This window comes from Medicago truncatula, chromosome 1 (genome assembly GCF_003473485.1).
Source record: "Medicago truncatula cultivar Jemalong A17 chromosome 1, MtrunA17r5.0-ANR, whole genome shotgun sequence".
Taxonomy (NCBI): Eukaryota; Viridiplantae; Streptophyta; class Magnoliopsida; order Fabales; family Fabaceae; genus Medicago; species Medicago truncatula.
In genome coordinates, this window is record NC_053042.1 from 42,605,261 (window position 1) to 42,623,850 (window position 18,590).

General features: G+C 31.1%; 2 protein-coding genes across 2 annotated transcripts; both read left to right on the forward strand.

Moving 5' to 3' along the window:
- Positions 1 to 2,498: 2,498 nt before the first annotated feature.
- On the forward strand, positions 2,499 to 3,146 carry LOC112418633 (uncharacterized). Its single transcript, XM_024775073.1, has 2 exons — positions 2,499 to 2,660; positions 2,757 to 3,146. The coding sequence occupies exons 1-2, from the start codon at positions 2,499 to 2,501 to the stop codon at positions 3,144 to 3,146; spliced, it is 552 nt and encodes a 183-aa protein (XP_024630841.1).
- Positions 3,147 to 15,150: 12,004 nt separating this feature from the next.
- LOC112418634 (uncharacterized) lies at positions 15,151 to 15,690 on the forward strand. Its single transcript, XM_024775074.1, has one exon. The coding sequence runs from the start codon at positions 15,151 to 15,153 to the stop codon at positions 15,688 to 15,690; it is 540 nt and encodes a 179-aa protein (XP_024630842.1).
- The last annotated feature ends 2,900 nt before the right edge of the window (positions 15,691 to 18,590 follow it).

Here is an 18,590-nt window from a genome sequence, read left to right on the forward strand (position 1 = left end):
TATGTCATCTCATTTAAATGTGAAGTTGTGAACAAAGTTTACTCCAAATAAAGCAGTTGTTGCTGTAGAATGAAGCCCTTGAAGCTTCCATGACAACGATCCAACAACACGAACAAGAACATGATGACCGCCATCAAGATGTGGACAAACCCAATCCCGATCGTTTTTTGAGACAACCAGAAGGTTGTTAAGGTTTTAAATGCAGTATAGGTTAGTTTTGTTGAGGTCTCACGGTGGACATCAAATGTACTTGCAGTGAGTACAATATCGATGACTATGATTTAGTATATGTTTAAGTCATGCCTTGATAATGGTCTCAAGTGGGATATTTATAGCCTTATTAAGTCTCTTAGTTCGTGACTCAGGCCCTGAGTTACTTTTGGTTAGTAACTGAAGCCCTAAGTCACTTTTGATATAGAAAGTGTGCATGCTTAGGTCAATCTGGGTATCTTGGCCGAATATTTAACCCCAAAATATAGGAAATGCGGTTTCAGGGACAATAACGAAGGGTACATCTTTTTCTAGAGCTTTGGCGACGCTCTTGTAGATGGTCAGTGAACTCTTGTAGAGGGCAGTGAGCCCTTTGTGGAATAATAGCGGTCCAAAATCTATTTTTTTCAAAGCTGAAACAAACGCACCCTACATATTATAATTTTTCGTCAATTAATTAAACATATATTTTCTATATCATTTTGTATTTATAGATTAGTTTAACCGTTAATTTTGTCAAACATTATAAATTCAATTAGTTAACTTATTCAATATTAATTATTCGTTAACATATGTTTACCAGACCTAGTCTTAACAATGTGTCCTTGAAGTACTTGTTAGTAGTCTCTTAGTCTAAAAATACACTTCATTCTAACAAAAAAAAAAAATCTTATTTTATATGTCATTTTACTATATCTATAAAATAATGCAATTTTTATTATTTATTATTCTATCTTTTTTAATTCTTTCAATTTAACTTTTTTTTTATACCGCTAATAAAATTAATTCTCTTAAATAATAGTATAATTTCTCTTTAGAAAATGTTAACATAGGTGCACATGTTAATGTACTAAAATAGAAATTTTATATTGGAAATTGTGCTAATTTATTTCTCAACAAGTTAAATAATTCATGTGAATTAATTCTTTTCAATATATACTACTCCATCCGTCTCAAATTGTATGTCACTTTAGAAAAAATATTTGTCCCAAATTGTATGTCGGTTTACAATACCAATGAAAAATTAATGTTACTTTTCCTATTATATCCTTAACTATTTATTACTCTCTCTTCTTTCAATTTCTTTATTTATCTTTCTCATATCATTTATTGAGGACAATTTTGTAAAACAACTCATAATATCTCTTTCCCACACAATATTAATTACATTTTTTAATATGTGTGAAATGTCCAAAACGTCATACAATTTGGGACGGAGGGAGTACTTGCTACTTTTAAAATCTTTAACTTGTGCCTTAAAAACACAAGTTTTTTTTTTTTTTTTTTTTTGTCTTAGATAAAATGGTAAACAATTAAAATTAAATTCACACACAATTGTGAGGTCTCGGGTTCGAACTCGGATCACGACGTCCGGTCTTTCAATATCGACATTTGTCAGATGAACTATGTCTTCTAGATGAAACACAAATTAACAAGACTCTTTCTCTTCATGGTGTACATTTTTTAATTTGGGTACAATTGTTAAAGAGACCGTTTCTTAAAAAAAAAAAAAATTGTTAAAAGACCATGTTATTATGGATTAAGATAGTAGGAGAACATATTGAACTTTAGTAGCAAGAGGTAAATCCGAGTTTTGGAAGTTGGAGAAATTGTTTTTTTTTTTTGAAAGGTTTTTAATTTCACATATTCCCGTAATTAAGTTGGAGAAATATGTAAACAAATTAATTTAAAGCCAATTTTTATTTTTATTTTATAAATATGTAGAATTTTTTATTTTTATTTTTTTTATAAATATGTACTAAAACCCGAATTTTGGAAGTAAGAGTATAAGAAATGATTGAACGTCCCAAATATTCTACTATGCATATCGAGATTCCACCCAAAGAATTAAATTCTAAGACGATACTTCCCTCTGTCCCTCAATACTTGATCTATTTGAAAAAAATATTTGTCCCATAATATTTGACTTTCTCAAATTTCTAAGCAAAATTTGATAAATTTACCCCTTATAAATACTTTTTGTGGTCCCCATGTAAAAGTTTGTAGTGAAACAAAGAAAGTAATAATTACTTAAAATGAAGGTTTCAAAATAATAACAAGGACAATTCAATAAAAATATAATAATGTATACTTTTACTATAACAGCCTTATTCATTTAATATATTATTTCACATATTTCTCTCTCCGTAATAAATAACTAAGGGTAATGTTGCTAAAACAACATTTATTGTTGCATTGAATTTTAAAAGTGACAGTTAAATAGAAATAAAAAATTTCTCGAAACACTTAAAAACGAACGGAGTGAGTACCATCTTGTTTCTACAATTATGGATTACGAGGAGACGTCTGAGCTGAACCGAAAGCATATTAAGACCACAGTTACATCCGATGAGAAAGAGATTGAGAAGCATACATCGTCTTTCTTACACCCTTCTAACAGAGACAATATTAGAACGAAAGTTATCGGCTTTGATGCAGAGTGGTATATGGTTACTGGTAGTTACATTCAATCTCAAGGAATCTTTGCGTAGTCCAAATGCGCAACTGTACTTCTCTGTGATGAACAATCTTGTCTTATCATTCAGCTTAATCATCTACGATATTTTAAGAGTTGGAATTATGATTTGGCGTACAGTTCACTACTTAACTTTCTTCGTATGCCAAATGTTACCTTTGTTGGAGTTGGAATCAAAGACAATGTGGCCAAGTTGGAAACATACTATGGGATTGGATGTAGAAATGCTGTGGAACTTGGCCCGTTAGCTGCTACTGTCATGAGGAAGCCTCGTTTGAGTTTTTGTGGTGTTGATGAATTGGTTATTTTGGTCTTTGGACTTGATCTTCGAGAGCATAGGCCTGTATCATCTGCTTATGACTATGTTTGCATTCCTCTTAGCAAAGAACTTGCTAAACTTGCTACTGTTAATGTTTACTCTTATTACATGATCGGAAACTCACTGATTAGGAAAATGTGATACGTGCTGGCCTTGTTCGTCTTTGGTTGCTGGATTTATTTTAGTGATTTAAATGTTTGTCTTGATTCTGTCCGTTTTCTTCAATCTTTTGGTAGTAAATGTTGGCCTATCTCCCAGTAAGATGTGATTTTTGTAGCAACAATGGTTGTTATCAGATAACATTCCTCTTTTGTTTCACTTGTACTTGATTCTCACGAGTCCCATTATTCTTGAGATTGTTATTTTGCTGTTGCTTTCTTTTTTTTCTAGCAAAATGGTAGACTAAATTTTACAAATAAGTAACTTATGGTAGACTAAATTTTAAACCGCATGCATCAACTTTTTGAACGACCTTTTTGCTTGTACATTTTAGAGTAGTATTGTATTTGGAAAGAAAAAAAAATGTAGAGGAGCACAAACATGAGAGAGAGACTCCTTAAGTCCTTATGGATTAATTCATCAAAATTTAAATGTTTGTACATCCATTTTCAAAAATCTTGATTATCCCTATTTTATTTATGAAAATCTTCATTGTTCCTATTGAATATTCGCAAAATTTTACAGGCTTACTCCAATTGAATACAAAAAAATAAGAACAATCCTAAGTTTTAGCATTGACAATGAGTCGAGCTAAGGCAAATTTGGTCCAACTCGACTCAATAAAATTGAATCCGTTTGAAATTAGACTCGAGTTCATGACAACTTTTGTTAGTTAGAATTTAAGTTCAGTTTGACTCGATATGTTTAACTTAATAGCTCAAATCAAATGAACCAAAGACAAAAATAATGTTTGCCTACAACGGTAATCTCAAAAATCAATCATAAAATTACTAAGGGCCAAATAATTCAAACCAGACAAAAATTATCAATTTCTTAGATCCTAATTTTTTTCAATATAAGGGACAAGAGGTTATTTTAGAAGGAAAAAAAGCCTAGAAAAGAGAAGTAGAGTGAGTCACGTGAGTTTCAAACATCAAATTAAATCTAAATATTGATATTTTATCTTTTAATTCATTTGAAATCATGGTCTTACAAGATATATCCAGTTTAATACGTAGAGTTTGCTCATTAATCAAACGAGTTGAACTATATATAGTTTAAATTCATCTCGATTATTTAACGGGCTTAATTTTTAAATCAAGTTCAACTCATTTACTTGACGAATCAAGTTCGAAGAACAAATTACCAAATCAAGTTTTTAACTATTTTTGAGTTGATTTTGTTTATTTTTTTTTTTTTTGAAGGAGAGTTGATTTTGTTTATTGTTAACCATACATTTTCCAATTAGATGCAGTGTTGTATAAAAAAAAATTAAAATGACGCTTAAGACTTTCGAAATGGCAAGTTTCTTGGGCAGCCTTTTGACTACCAAAAATAAATCCAAATTCAGCTTCAATTTTAGAATTAATTGACGTATTTTGCTTCACCTATTTTCGAAACTTGAAAGAATGCAATTTATTTTTATCAAAAAGAATAAAATGCAATTTTCTAGATGAAACCCTCCAGTTTTGTAACTGAAACCCTTCGGGACTTTTCAGATTCTATTTAAAGGTCACAAATTCACAAGACTACTCCACACACGCTCAAAGCCTCCTCCTCCTACTCATATTCTATCATCTAAAACTAACACTCATGGGTTTCGTGGAGAAGTTTCAGCTGAACGGAGTCCTTATAGAGACCACTGTAACAAATAAACAGAAAGTGATCGACGACATTCTATGGTCTTTCTTACATCCTGAAAATTATAAAGGACCTAAGGTTATCGGGTTTGATATCGAGTTGTCGATGTGTGAAAATAAAGTATCAGAAGAAGAAACCAATTTTGAGACCGAATGTGCAATCTTGAATCTATGCAATGGTCATTCGTGTCTTATTATTCAGCTATGTCATTTAGATTCATTTCCCACATCATTGCTTAATTTTCTTCGTCTTCCAGATTATACCTTTGTTGGTGTTGGTATCAATCATAATTTGGCTAAACTTGAGAAGGAATATGGGGTTAGATGCAGAAATGCTGTGGAACTTGGACCCTTGGCTGCTAGTGTTAGGAAGATGCCTAGTTTGAGTTTTTGCGGCGTTGATGAACTTGCTGTTGCTGTCAATAAGCTTGATCTTCGAAATCAGAGACCTTTAACCACGCTGTTTAAGGATTGGGGTCAAAGTAATCTTGGCAAAAAACTTGCTAAACTTGCCACTGTTAACGTTTACTCTTATTATATGATTGTGAACACATTGCTTAATGGTAATTGTTAGTTAATCAAGTTCCCCACTACTTTCCGTTGGTTTGTTTCTGTAGTTGGATTTGATTTTGGTTGTGGATTCTAATATTAATTAATCCATGGTGATTAAGCTTGTTTCTAGGTTCACTCGGCCATCTTTATTGTATTTTAAAATCAATTAGAATTGGATTTGCAACTTATCAGATTATATTTTTTGCAAAAAAAATAATTAAACACTTTAGTTGGATTACTGAAATTAAATCTCTTGATCAAATATTGAACAGATATTGCAACATCTTCTCTTGGTTACCGGGTGGTTATTAGGTATTAGTATGATGGTGTTCACTATCCAGCAGTCGACCATGGCTCCACAAATCTCTGTTCTAAGTTCTGATTTGGAACCTCCCAATTGGTTTTATTTTTTTCTTTTCAAAGTTACCGTGTTAGAATAGTAGTGTTTGAACATAAAATATTTACACCTTATAGAACCACTAGAAATGTACCTAAGACAGCGTTATTTGATTTAATGTAAGATAAGTTATTATTACTATTTTATTGCACTAATGACTATAAATTACAAACAATAATTTTATTTATTCTTATTTGCTATGATTGGAACCTGCGTCAAGTAGAGTATGCCTTAAGACAATTAACAAGATGATAAGTTAACCTAGCACAAACGATAGTTTTATGAAATTTTGATTAAAATTATAGGTATAAATAATGAATATTTTTCACTTTCAAATTGTAACAAATTATACTTCTATTTTTCAATGATACCAACAGTATAACAAATATAATATCTTTCAAAAAACATAATAAATATAATATAAATTCTTATATTTTTATGGTATAGATGGCAACAATAGAAAAATATTGTGTCTAACATCTTTTTGGATATTAAAGTAATTTCTTTTACCATGGTTTGAAGTTCCACCGCCGATTAGGGTGACTAATCTCCATCGAGAAATCTATTGGGCACACAAAGTGCGTTCTCTCATCTCAACCAAATTTTCTTCGTGCACGAAAATGTATGAGATCAAATACTTGATAACCTGTTTAACAAGTTCCAATCTCGTACCACATATATTAATCTATTACTCCCACCATTCTTAATTATAACAAACTTTTTATATTTTAGGTTTATTGAATAAATGATGTTGTGGTCCACCACATCTATCATTTATTAAATGAAAATGATCACATGATCACTCAAAAGACTTACATGATCACTCTTGTATGTGTTATGTAGGGTGTAAATAGGTTATACCGACTAGGTTAGATTTTTTTTAACTAGACTTGGCAGAAATTTTCTTAAAAGTCTAATTAGCTAAAATAACCATACTTTAGACCCTAATCAAAACTTTATAGGTTTATTTAAATGAATATGAAAAGACTTTTTATTTTTTATGGAAATTATTTTCATTAATTGAAGCATATTAACTTACATAAATTTTTGACATCCAATTTTCTGTGTCGGATGACTTGCAAAATGAATGTCATTTTCGGTTCAGATGCGCCAATCTGAACTTTTGTGTTGGACATTCGTGTCTTATTATTCTGCTAATTGGTAATTGTTTTCATAGATTTTTACCTCTTCCATTGATGCATAATTTTCTCTCTATGCCAGATTATACCTTTGTAGGCGTTGGTATCAAAGATAAATTGGTTAAGTTAGAGAAGCAGTGTGGGATTGGATACATAATAAATGCATTTGAACTTGGACCACTTGCTGCTACTGTTATGGATATGCCTCGCTTGAGTTTTTGTGGTCTTGATGAATTAGCTTTTGTTGTGAATGGGATTGATTTAAGGGAGCACAGACCTCTGAGCCTGGACTTTAATTGGGGTAGTAAATCCCTTAGCATATAACTTCTTAAACTTGCTACTGTTAATGTTTACTCTTACTACAAGATTGGGAGTACATTGCTTGGAAGGTATGCATTAATCCCACCACAACCGCCATTCGAAAAGAAAATCAAACCTGAACCCCTCTTTGATGATTAAGTTGGCAAGTTGAGTTTTTGCTGCTTATATTATAATGAGCTAAGGAAGACTTGCTTTAATGTGCCTAAGTTTATTAAATTTTTCTAAAATAGATATTTTAATGTTATTATTGTAATTTTGTCGCTTGAGTTTACTCGTTATTAGACTTGAATATTTTTCTGGAAAATTCTATGGTGAAGTCATGAGAATGACTTTTCTGGTTAAGTTAACACTATAGCATCAAAATTGTTGCGAGTAACACCCCACTATTTGTACAGTGTCATCAAAAGTTCAATCCCCATAGTATCATCAATTCATCAGATTAACAAGAATACACTTAATCTAATTTTATCCTACTTTATTTTAAGTGTAACACCCAACAAAGTGTAACACTTAAGACTATCACATGATATCAGCAACTCTGTTTGCATGTTAGAGATGCCAACGATAAAATAATACCTGTAAGTCTAAAATGTTGCAAGCATTACTAGATGAATTACTATTGATCATTAATCAGTAATCAACAATTTAAAAATGAAACAAATATTAAGATTAAAATTAACTTTTTTAAAAAAGTCAGTTTCATGACTGCACCGTAGAAACTTTCTTTCTTTTCTAGTGATAGAATTTGTCTCCAGCACCAAATTTACATTTTCCAATTTTTATGAGCTGCATGGACCTATCTGAAACCTTAGAAACTTAAAGGACCTATCCGAAACAAACTCTAAACTTAAAGGACCTATCTGAAACTTTGGAAACTTAAAGGATCTATCTGAAACAAACATAAAACTTAAAGGACCCGGGGAGGTATTTGACCTAAAATAAAAGAAGCAACCCGCCATAAGTTTGCTTGGACACACATTTTAAAATGCAATATCCATTGAGCTAAGCTCACGGTGATTAATTAAATATGTTTGGTTTAGTTGTTGGCTATAATGCACACTTTTGCCCTTAAGAACATAAAACAAGTACAAGTTCATAATCCATGTGATTTCCCTAACATCCTCACAACCCCCTCCCCCACCCAAAACATATCATTTATTTATTAATAAATTTAATAGATGGGATGATATTTGAGGGCGTTTTGAAAAAGGAAAGTAAGTAGACCAAAAGTGATGACATGATATATCTAAGAAGAACCAAACGACACCCAAACACAAGTCTCTGCTCTTCCACCACGATAATCTCTTTTTAATATGGCCAACCAATGGCTGTGATACATAATTAACGATGGCCGGACGAATTTGAAAGAAGCAATTACTCCATCCGTTTTTAAATATAAGCAAATTTTATTTTTTATGTTCATTCAATTAATGATGTATGTGGTTCATAATATAGACCACATACATCATTAATTGAATGAATCTAAAACGTAAAATTTGTTTATATTTAGAAACGGAGGGAGTACAAGGGAAAGAACTAGAGTTACAACATAAACCAATAAACTTTAGAGATAATTGAGAAGAGATGAGTTATTTTGATAGAAAAAAAAAGTCTTAAATTTTATTATCATAATCCAATGCATCATACATCTCATTCTCCAATTAGTGGAAAAAAAAAATATGACACCTAGAGTATGGATGAAGAATTTTGGAAGGAAGGAGAGTATTATTATTTTTTAATCACGAACACTTAAAAATATTTTTGTTAAGGAGAAAATGTTTTTTAAAAATGAATCAAATGTAATTGATATATTATCTGATTATATATCTTACAAGAGATTAATCAAATGCTCTAGCAGGATACCCCTGCATAGAACGGGTGAGCGTGCTGTACTATTGTTTGGAAGTAAGTCGCAGTTGCGTAGAAATTAAAATCTTGGTATTAATATATGAATAAAAATATAAACATATGTACAAGTAAAAATATATAGTGAACTGATAAAAAAAATTGGACCTAGGCTGGTGTGGCATTTGCCACACCCGGCCTTGGTCAGATCCGTCCCAGATTGACAAACTAAAATTGAGGTATTTGGTTCATAATGTAAAGCAAAGTTGATCAAATATATTTTAAAAAAATAAACCTAACATTCTAAAATCCTCCAAAAGCCTTCGTTATTCAGATTTCCAAAATGCAAGTTGCTCGGACAACCTTTTAACTAGGCATGACAACAAAATCTATAACAACAATTACCCGCCTAAACACACCATGATTGGACAGGTTTTTTCAGCTTTGAATGAGTTTGTGTATGAGTTTCTGTTTTCAACGATTTTAAAACATGTGTACTGGATGAGTAACATGCATATAATACCACCCTGTGTAGTAAATTAGTCAAGATAATTTTCTCTAAATAATAATCAACATATATAAATATAAGCATCAATAAAACATAGGTAAAAGAGAGAACAATAAATTTATCTGTTCTTAAAATTGCGGTGATTTGCAGACGGCAGAATTAACGTAAACAAATAAGAAATCATGACTGCAAAATAGTAAGCCATTACATAGCTTGAGGTGTGACGAAGTCACTGTCCTTAAGGATTTTATCCTCCTCATAAACGCATATCCTCCCAGGATACAACAAGTTCTTCTCTGCTATGAATCATATCAAAGGTGGCAGAACAACTTGAATTTATCTCAAAGATAACAGAAGATGTAACCCGAAAATTCAATATTTAGGAGGAGAGAAAACTATATTTAGGAGGTGAGTAGAGCTGTTGATGTTGTTGCTACTGATCAAAGGCTAGAAAAAAAGAAAAACCTTAACTCCATTTATTTCACGTAAAATAATATTTTCCAAGTAAGTTAAAATTAGCTTTGTAATCCAAAAATAAAGCCTTAATAAAAGCTACTAAATTGTGAACGTTGGAAAAGAAATGTAACTGCGCCTTTGACTCTGTAAACAACTAAATGTGCTTAAATGATAATAGTTAATTGCATTAACTTTTGAAATAAAATAAAACTTTAAAATTACAACAATCCCCCACATATTTCAAAAGTTAAAATAAGAGGTTATAAAGAGTTTTCTTGGGTAAACATCGTAGATGTAATGCATCGAAACGATGTAGCAAGCTATGGAACCCGTCCTAGATAAATGAGACTTAACACACATTGAATTGGTTTAGCAAGCTATGGAACCCAAGACACTTGTTGTATGCAAGAGGTCTCACAATCACATTACACCCCCACAATTCTTGTTACGCGGTTGTGTGCTAATAGACCGTGCGCGTACTTGGTATTCATGAGTGCTCTAGAGACCAGCCACAATCTCATGCAAGCGGCCCCACTTGACACTCACATAAGTGATTTTATCTAGCGTATGCTACGACCATACACCACCCATAAGGGCTTATGGTAATCATTAAAGTCTTTAAAACTTATCCCTCAATTTTATATTATTTAGCACATCTCATCCATTATCATACACTATAGGAAACATACAACATTATTTTAGTGCTAATAGAACTAACAAGTAACTTGTTTTTACCCATTGAACGTTCTTCATGGGATCTCCAATTACAAAGGTTGGGTTCCCATTACTTGTCGTTTTCGAATGGCGTAGTCTCATTTCCCAAATTTCTTCCCAATAGGTTGTATATATACGGATCCACTTAATTCACAAATATTGACCAAGACGTCTCTAAGTCAATTAACCTCATATTTCATCAAGTTTATAAAAATAAACTCGAATTACACAATAAACTAATACAAGTCATTGTCTACTAAATGACAATATGTTCATCAATAAGATAAATCTACCTATAGATTTATTCTCATTGGATTCATATCTATTTGACATCTTTGTATTATTTTAATACAAAGGTTTATCCATTCTGTCAACAATATCTCATATATTATCAAACTAATTTCCATAATATATTTCAACAGGTATACTTAGATAAATACTATGCGACAACATCTTCACAAAGGGGAAAAATAAATTTATGATTAATTTTATTATATTTGTCTACTTGAAAAACTTTCAGACGACAATACCCCCACATTGTATAAAATAAATATATTTTTATTCAGGTCTACTTGAATGATTTTCAAGTGACAACATCTCTATTGCGCTTATTTTACTCATGTATATCATAAATGTTCTCCACAAATTTCTCAATATCATATACTTGTCAAAAACATTATACTACCACATTTCCTTATGAACTTACATCTAGTATGATGCAGACAAGAACAATTCCGATAAACAATTTTGATTAATACAAACATAATTAGATCATACAGCCAAGCTCAAAGTAAAAAAATCACATAAGCCCATAAACTAGAAAAGTAAGCCTCATAAAACCAATAATTGTCTAACTACGTCACGGTTAACATCAAGAAATATTGTGGTAATGGAGTGGGATAAAGAAATATAAGGATAAAAGCCATGGTATCTCTACCAAGAAATAAGATGAACCAGTACTCACAACAAATCCAAAGATTACTCCCAATTTTTCTTTTAAAAGAAACTATTAAAAACTGACTTGAAAATTCGATAAAATATAAACATGACATATTCACAAAGTTTCACCAATTTAGTCATTGATGTCTTTGTCATATATACAATTTTCTTGATCAATTAGCTCATCATATCAAACATTGATCTTAAAAAAATAGAAATAAATTAGGCCACATGAACTATCAATTACACATTCTCAGAAACATTTTGCATTTATAAAAGTCATATACGCAATACAAATACATACACAATCATTACAAAGTTCACACAATGCATGCTTATGACATCCCACCATTAAGGTTCATATATATGACATTTTATGTACATCAAATTAATAAATCCTAAACCCATATATATGACATGCACACATAGATGAATTGATTTACATTATAGAGAAATTGGATTTCGTTCTTAAAATCAATTTCACAAATATGTTTTAAAAAGACAAATAGTAACATAAACATATAGCACGTGACAAAGTTCATTTTGTAACCGATAGATTAACCCGGCTAACATAACAGCTCAAACAACATACTAGATTATCTGAGTGGAGACGATTTAATAACCAAATAACTAATAAGAAAATCTTAACGTAAAAGTAATAGAAAATTCTATTAATCACAATAATAATATTATTATCCAAAAAACCCCGTAGAAAATACTTTTCAAAGAGTACTATGCATATAATAATATTTGATTCCTCGATAAAAACATGAATTTTAGGATTGCAACCATGTTAGCAATTTAAAAGAATATCATCAGAGCACTTAAAATAGAAAAAACAAAGAATATGAACAAAAGGAACCTGTTTGGTGGAATCGTTGATTTAAGGACCAATACCATAGTCCATTGATGATAATCCAAACAAGTAGCAACCACCGCCGTACTTCTTAACAGGAGTGACATCAAGACTCTCTCTTTGTTGGATCAGTTTCGTCATTCGCAATTTTTAGCTTTCGTTTCTCAAAATTGACAGTCCATTCCTTAGACATAACAATACCCGAATAAATAAATAAAATATAATTAGGGATTAGTTTTATGATATCAAAAAGTAAAATCCTTAAGATTGTAGTAAAATTAGTCAAGATAATTTTCACTGAATAATAATCAACTTATATAAATATAAGCATCAATAAAATATAGGTAAAAGAGAACAATAAACTTATCTGTTCTTAAAATTGCGGTGATTTGCAGAAGGCAGAATTGACGTAAACAAACAAGAAATCATGATTGCAAAATAGTAAGCCGTTACATAACTTGAGGCGTGACGAAGTCACTATCCTTAAGGATTTTATCCGCCTTATAAGCTCATATCTTCCCAGGATAAAACAAGTTCTTCCCTACTATGAATCATATCAGAGTTGGCAGAACAACTTGAATTTATCTAAAAGATAAGAGAAGATGTAACCCAAAAATTCAATATTTAAGAGGAAAGAAAACTATATTTAGGAGGTGAGTAGAGTTGTTGATGTTGTTGCCACTAATCAAAGGCTAGAAAAAAGAAAAAGCTTAACTCCTTTTGTTTCACGTAAAATAATATTTTCCAAGCAAGTAAAAATTAGCTTTGTAATCCAAAAATAAAGCCTTAATAATAGCTACTAAATTGCAACCGCCTTTGACTCAGTAAACAATTAAGGCTCTGTTTGGATTGGCTTATTTTGAGCTTATGTCGGCTTATCTACTTCCATAAGCCTTTTTAAAGGTGTTTGGGTAAATAAATAAAAATAGCTTATCATAGTTTCATAAGCTGCTTGTGCCATATTTTAATAAGCCTAAATTTTCAGCTTACCCTCCGGCTTAACAAGGAGCTTATGAATTTATGTAACCTCCATCGATTCTCTCTGGATCCACTTTTTCAAAACATATATTTTTTTTGTTAGTTATCTTTGCGTAGTAACAAAATTGTTATACTTATCTTACTAAAGTATAACATGTAACTAAGATTTTTATTATTTTTTTTAAGGAAGAATTTTATTATTTTTTTGTTACGTAATAAATTGAACTAAATAAAAAAAACAAACTTAACTTGTCTTTTTTTGGTAACAAACTGTACACTGATATCTATTTTATTTTATTTTTGTTTTTAACTATTATTTATAAAGATTTTTTCAACAATGGTGTAAGACTATTAAAATTTTACATACGTGATTATTTCTTACTATTATATTTATATTATTATTATTTTTTTTTAAAAAGAAAGCTTATCATATATTATTATATTTGTGTATGATGATGTTTAGACTATATGAATATTGATATTTTTTAAGGACGAATATTGATTATACTATATATATAATTATAATTAATATATTATAATATTTTTTTACATCTTGATTAATTTTATCAAAAAAAAATTGATAATTGTGGTTCAATTGTTTGATTTTTTTGTTAAATTAAAAATATTTAAAATTTCGAGAATTGCTTATGTAATGTCACATCCAAACACTTCAATTTATTTAAGTACTTTTCAGTGTACATATCTAAACATAAATAGCTTATCAAGTATAAGAGCTTATGATGTAAACTCTAATGGTATAAGCTCTAATGCTATAAGCATCTATATAAGTTGTTTATCCAAACGGGGCCTAAATGTGCTTAAATGATAATAGTTAATTGCATTAACTTTTTGAAATAAAATAAAACCTTAAAATTACAACACCCTGAACTCATACTCAAATTCATCTCTATTTATCATGTTATAAAAAATGTCATTGATATGTAAATGAGTAACCAAATCATTCGGTAAAGAAAATGTTAAAAAGGGAGCATATTACTAGATACATCACAACATTGTCCTCGAGCTTGAAAAAAAAAAAAGTATTTTTTTTTAAAATGATTCATTTTGGGGACGAGGTTGCAGCGGGATACTAAAACCAATTGGAGATGGCGAAATGATTTAATTCCTCATCCTCATTAGATATGAGTATGATAACATGTAGTCGAGGATAGGGACATAAAAAGTTAAATTTGTCCTTACTCCGTCCCATTGTTAAGCCTACTATTTTTTTTTTTTTTTTGATATAAGCCATGCGTGCTTACCAAAAGTAAATACTACCTCCGGTCCTATTTACAAGAGACAATTTACTTTTTAGATACATTGAATAATTTATGTATTTGGTTTAGGTTCTTGACTAGATACATATATTATTCAATGTATTTAAAAAGTCAACTGTCTCTTGTAAATAGGACCGGAGGGAGTAGTATAAATTTAAGTTCACATATTTTCGAAACATTGAAAGAATGAAATTATAGAGGTCAGAGGAGATAAACCTTCCAGCTTTCTACATCAAATCCTTCATGACTTCCGAGATTCTATTCAAACGTCACAGCAGATTCACAACGCCACTCTACAAATACCCGTCCTCTTGTTACATAAATTTTTCATAACTCATTCTTCTATTATTATACAGTACTAATTATGGGTTTTCTTGAGTCGTTTCTGCTGAACGGAGTTCATATCAAGACCACCGTAACAAACAAGCAGCAAGAGGTTGACAACCTACTATGGTCCTTCTTACGTCCTGCAAATTATAATGGACCAAAGGTAATCGGGTTCGATGTCGAGTTGTCAATGTTTGAAAATAAGGTATCAGAGGAAGAAATCTACGACAATTCCGAATGTGCAACTCTGCACCTATGTAATGGCCAGTTGTGTCTTATTATTCAGCTATGTCATTTAGATTCAGTTCCCACATCATTGCTTAACTTTCTTCGACTGCCAGATTATACCTTTGTCAGTGTTGGTATTAAAGATGATTTGGCTAAGCTTAAGAAGGAATATGGGATTAGATGCAGAAATGCTGTGGAACTTGGACCTCTTGCTGCTAGTGTCTTGAAAGTGCCTCGTTTGGCTTTCTGTGGTGTTGATGAACTAACTGTTGCTGTCAATAAGCTTGATCTTGGAAAGCATAGGCCTTTAAATACGCTGTATAAGGATTGGGGTCAATCTAACCTTTGAAAAAAACTTGCTAAACTTGCTACTATTAATGTTTACTCTTACTACATGATCGGGAGCACATTGCTTAATTAGTTGTTAAATCAAGATAATTACTTGTACTTTGCATTGTTTTGCTTCTTAAGTTGGAATTTAGTTCTACTATTTACTAATCAAGTATGTTTGTTTGTTTCTATATCCTACTTAGCCCTGTTTATTTAATTTAATTTTTGTTTAATGGTATTCTCTACTCATCGGTTGACTGTTCTAAGTTAAGAAGTGAGCTTCTGATAATTGAATTGACCAGCTGCTAAGGGGTAAGGCAGAACCGCACGATTGAAATTTTTTCATTTCTGAGTCAATTCTGTCGTTAGTCTCTAATATACCGAGTTCAGAACTTCAGATAAGCCACCTAGAAGAAAAATGATCCATTTTTAGTTGATTATTAAAATAAAGATATTGCTAACGAGTGTCACATGAGCATTGTATAAAAATTCCTGTAAAATAAATTTTCTCTTAAAAATACAAATTGTTACTTTTATCTAAGTAATAATTACACAATTTTTTAACATAAATTTACTACTTTTAGTTTACTCTAACCAATGTCACCAGGGCACTCGTTAAATATTGTTCTTGAAATAAACCATCTATGTCCGATCATATCATGGTAAAATACAATATAACGAGAACGATAACTAGAATATTTTAAAAGTATATTATAAAAATGAGCGGTGCTATTTCTCTAAACAAGGTTTATCCCGAGCCAATCACGAAATGCTTGTTGGCCAATTAAAATTGCTTTTTGCCGGAAATCAGGGAGGGAGAGTTGTTAAGTTAGGAAAGGTACAGAGAAAATACACGCTCGTGAAATTCTCCTATAAAAATGCACCAGGCCAATATCATCATCGAATTAATGTCTTTGATTGTATTGTTGGTCTCTCAAACGATAACGAGAATGGTTAGCTTATTGATATGGCATTAAAATGTGCCCTAACAAAATACTTTCATTGATCTTGTATATATATATAAGCAAAAAGTTAGTGCTTTTATTTAAATTTGGATTAAATACATATAAACATGAGAGAAGTATAAGCATGGTTTTAAAAATTGAATCAGACCGGTCGGCTGGACTAGTCCAACCAGGAATCATTTGGGTGATCGGTTCGATTTGATAGTCAGATCGGCCATGTTTTTAAATTGGCGCGAACCGGTATGACTCAATCTAAACCGATGAACCAACAGTTGTAACAAACCGGATCGGCTTAAGTTAACCATAACATCAAAGAATAACTATACAATACAATTGATATAGATATTTTACTTGGTCACAACTATTTTTTAGCACATTTATTTTTATTAATTTAAACATGTACCTAGTAAGAATATATATCTCATGTACTATTAATTTGATCCAAGCCCGGTGGGACAGACGGCGTCGTCGTGGTGCATGAAATATATATATATATATATATATGGGCTGCTAACTTACTCCCACCTAAAAACATGAAGGAGTAAGTTAGCAAGCCTACTCCCACTTACTTTTTATCAAAAACTACCTTGCATCTTTAATAAACAACATTTTCATAGATGGGCATTATTGTAATTTGCTTTTTGTAACTTTTTTTTGAAACATTGTTTACTTTTTTTTTTTTTTTGATGAAAGGGAGGGCCGAAGCTCGGAAGAAATTACATCTTAATCAAGCGCGGAAAAGTAACCCCCGCTTGATCAGCAGCTAACAAATGGTTAATTTGAGTCGGACACGACTCATAAAACATCATCTCATTCCCCATGATACATCCAATATTAGCTAACGCATCAGCGCACCTAGTTGCTTCACGATACGAATGTTTAACCTTCACTTCCCATTCCATTTGAAGAAGTTTTCTAATTTTTTGAACAAAACTCCTACCACTCGCATTGCTTTCCTTCCCACTCGTAATAATATTCACAACCACCAAAGAATCCACATTTAATTCTACTGCAGTGAACCCCATACGTTTTGCACACCGGAGACCTTCCAAAACTCCCCATAGCTCTGCAATAAAAGCATCACACTTCCCTAAAAATTTGGAGAACCCCGCTAACCACTCGCCTTCCGAACCTCTAATAAGAGCATGTTTGACCCTACTTATTTTCCACTTCTCTTCTACTTCTAAGAAGAAGTGGGGCCAAACACATAAAGCTCTTAATAAAATAACAAAACTTCAATTACCCCCCTGAAATTTCAAAACGTTAGTCAATTTACCCCCTCCGTCAAATTTTTCTGTTAGTGAACATGACGTTTTGCAAATACCCCCCCTGAAGATTTGCACTTATGTGTAAAATGCCCCCTAAACTTTAAAATTTATATTATTTTTTTCTTAAAAACAAACAATTAATAGTTAAATATTAAAACTAACTATTAATTTTGGAATTTGGGAAAACTACGTGCATATATATACATCAAAATAGGCTCCAAAATGGGAAAAATATGTATTTTTTAAAGTGACAATAATGGGATGATTTGTGGATTAATATTGGGGGTTGTGTAGTTTAAATTGTTTGAGCAAATTGTTGAAGGAGTTGGAGGAGCTAAAAGACTAAGATGGTGAAGGAGAAAATATAAATTTAAATCTGATTATTAATTTGTTTATAAACCTCTAAAAATAATAATTTGTCTATTAGAAATAACCATTATTGCCACTTTAAAAATAACAATTTTTCCCTATTTTGATGTATATATGTATGTAGTTTTTCCAAACTCCAAAATTAATAGTTAGCTTTAATATTTAACTATTAATTGTTTGTTTTTAAGAAAAAAATAATATAAATTTTTAAGTTTCGGGGCATTTTGCACATATGTGCAAAACTTCAGTGGGGTATTTGCAAAACGTCATGTTCACTAACAGAAAAATTTGACGGAGGGGGTAAATTGACTAACGTT

Coding starts and splice junctions, on each gene's coding strand:
- LOC112418633 (XM_024775073.1), top strand. CDS start 2,499: ATGGATTACGAGGAGACGTCTGAGCTGAACCGAAAGCATATTAAGACC. Junction 2,661..2,756: donor TTGATGCAGAGTGGTATATG/GTTACTGGTAGT, acceptor CTTATCATTCAG/CTTAATCATCTACGATATTT.
- LOC112418634 (XM_024775074.1), top strand. CDS start 15,151: ATGGGTTTTCTTGAGTCGTTTCTGCTGAACGGAGTTCATATCAAGACC.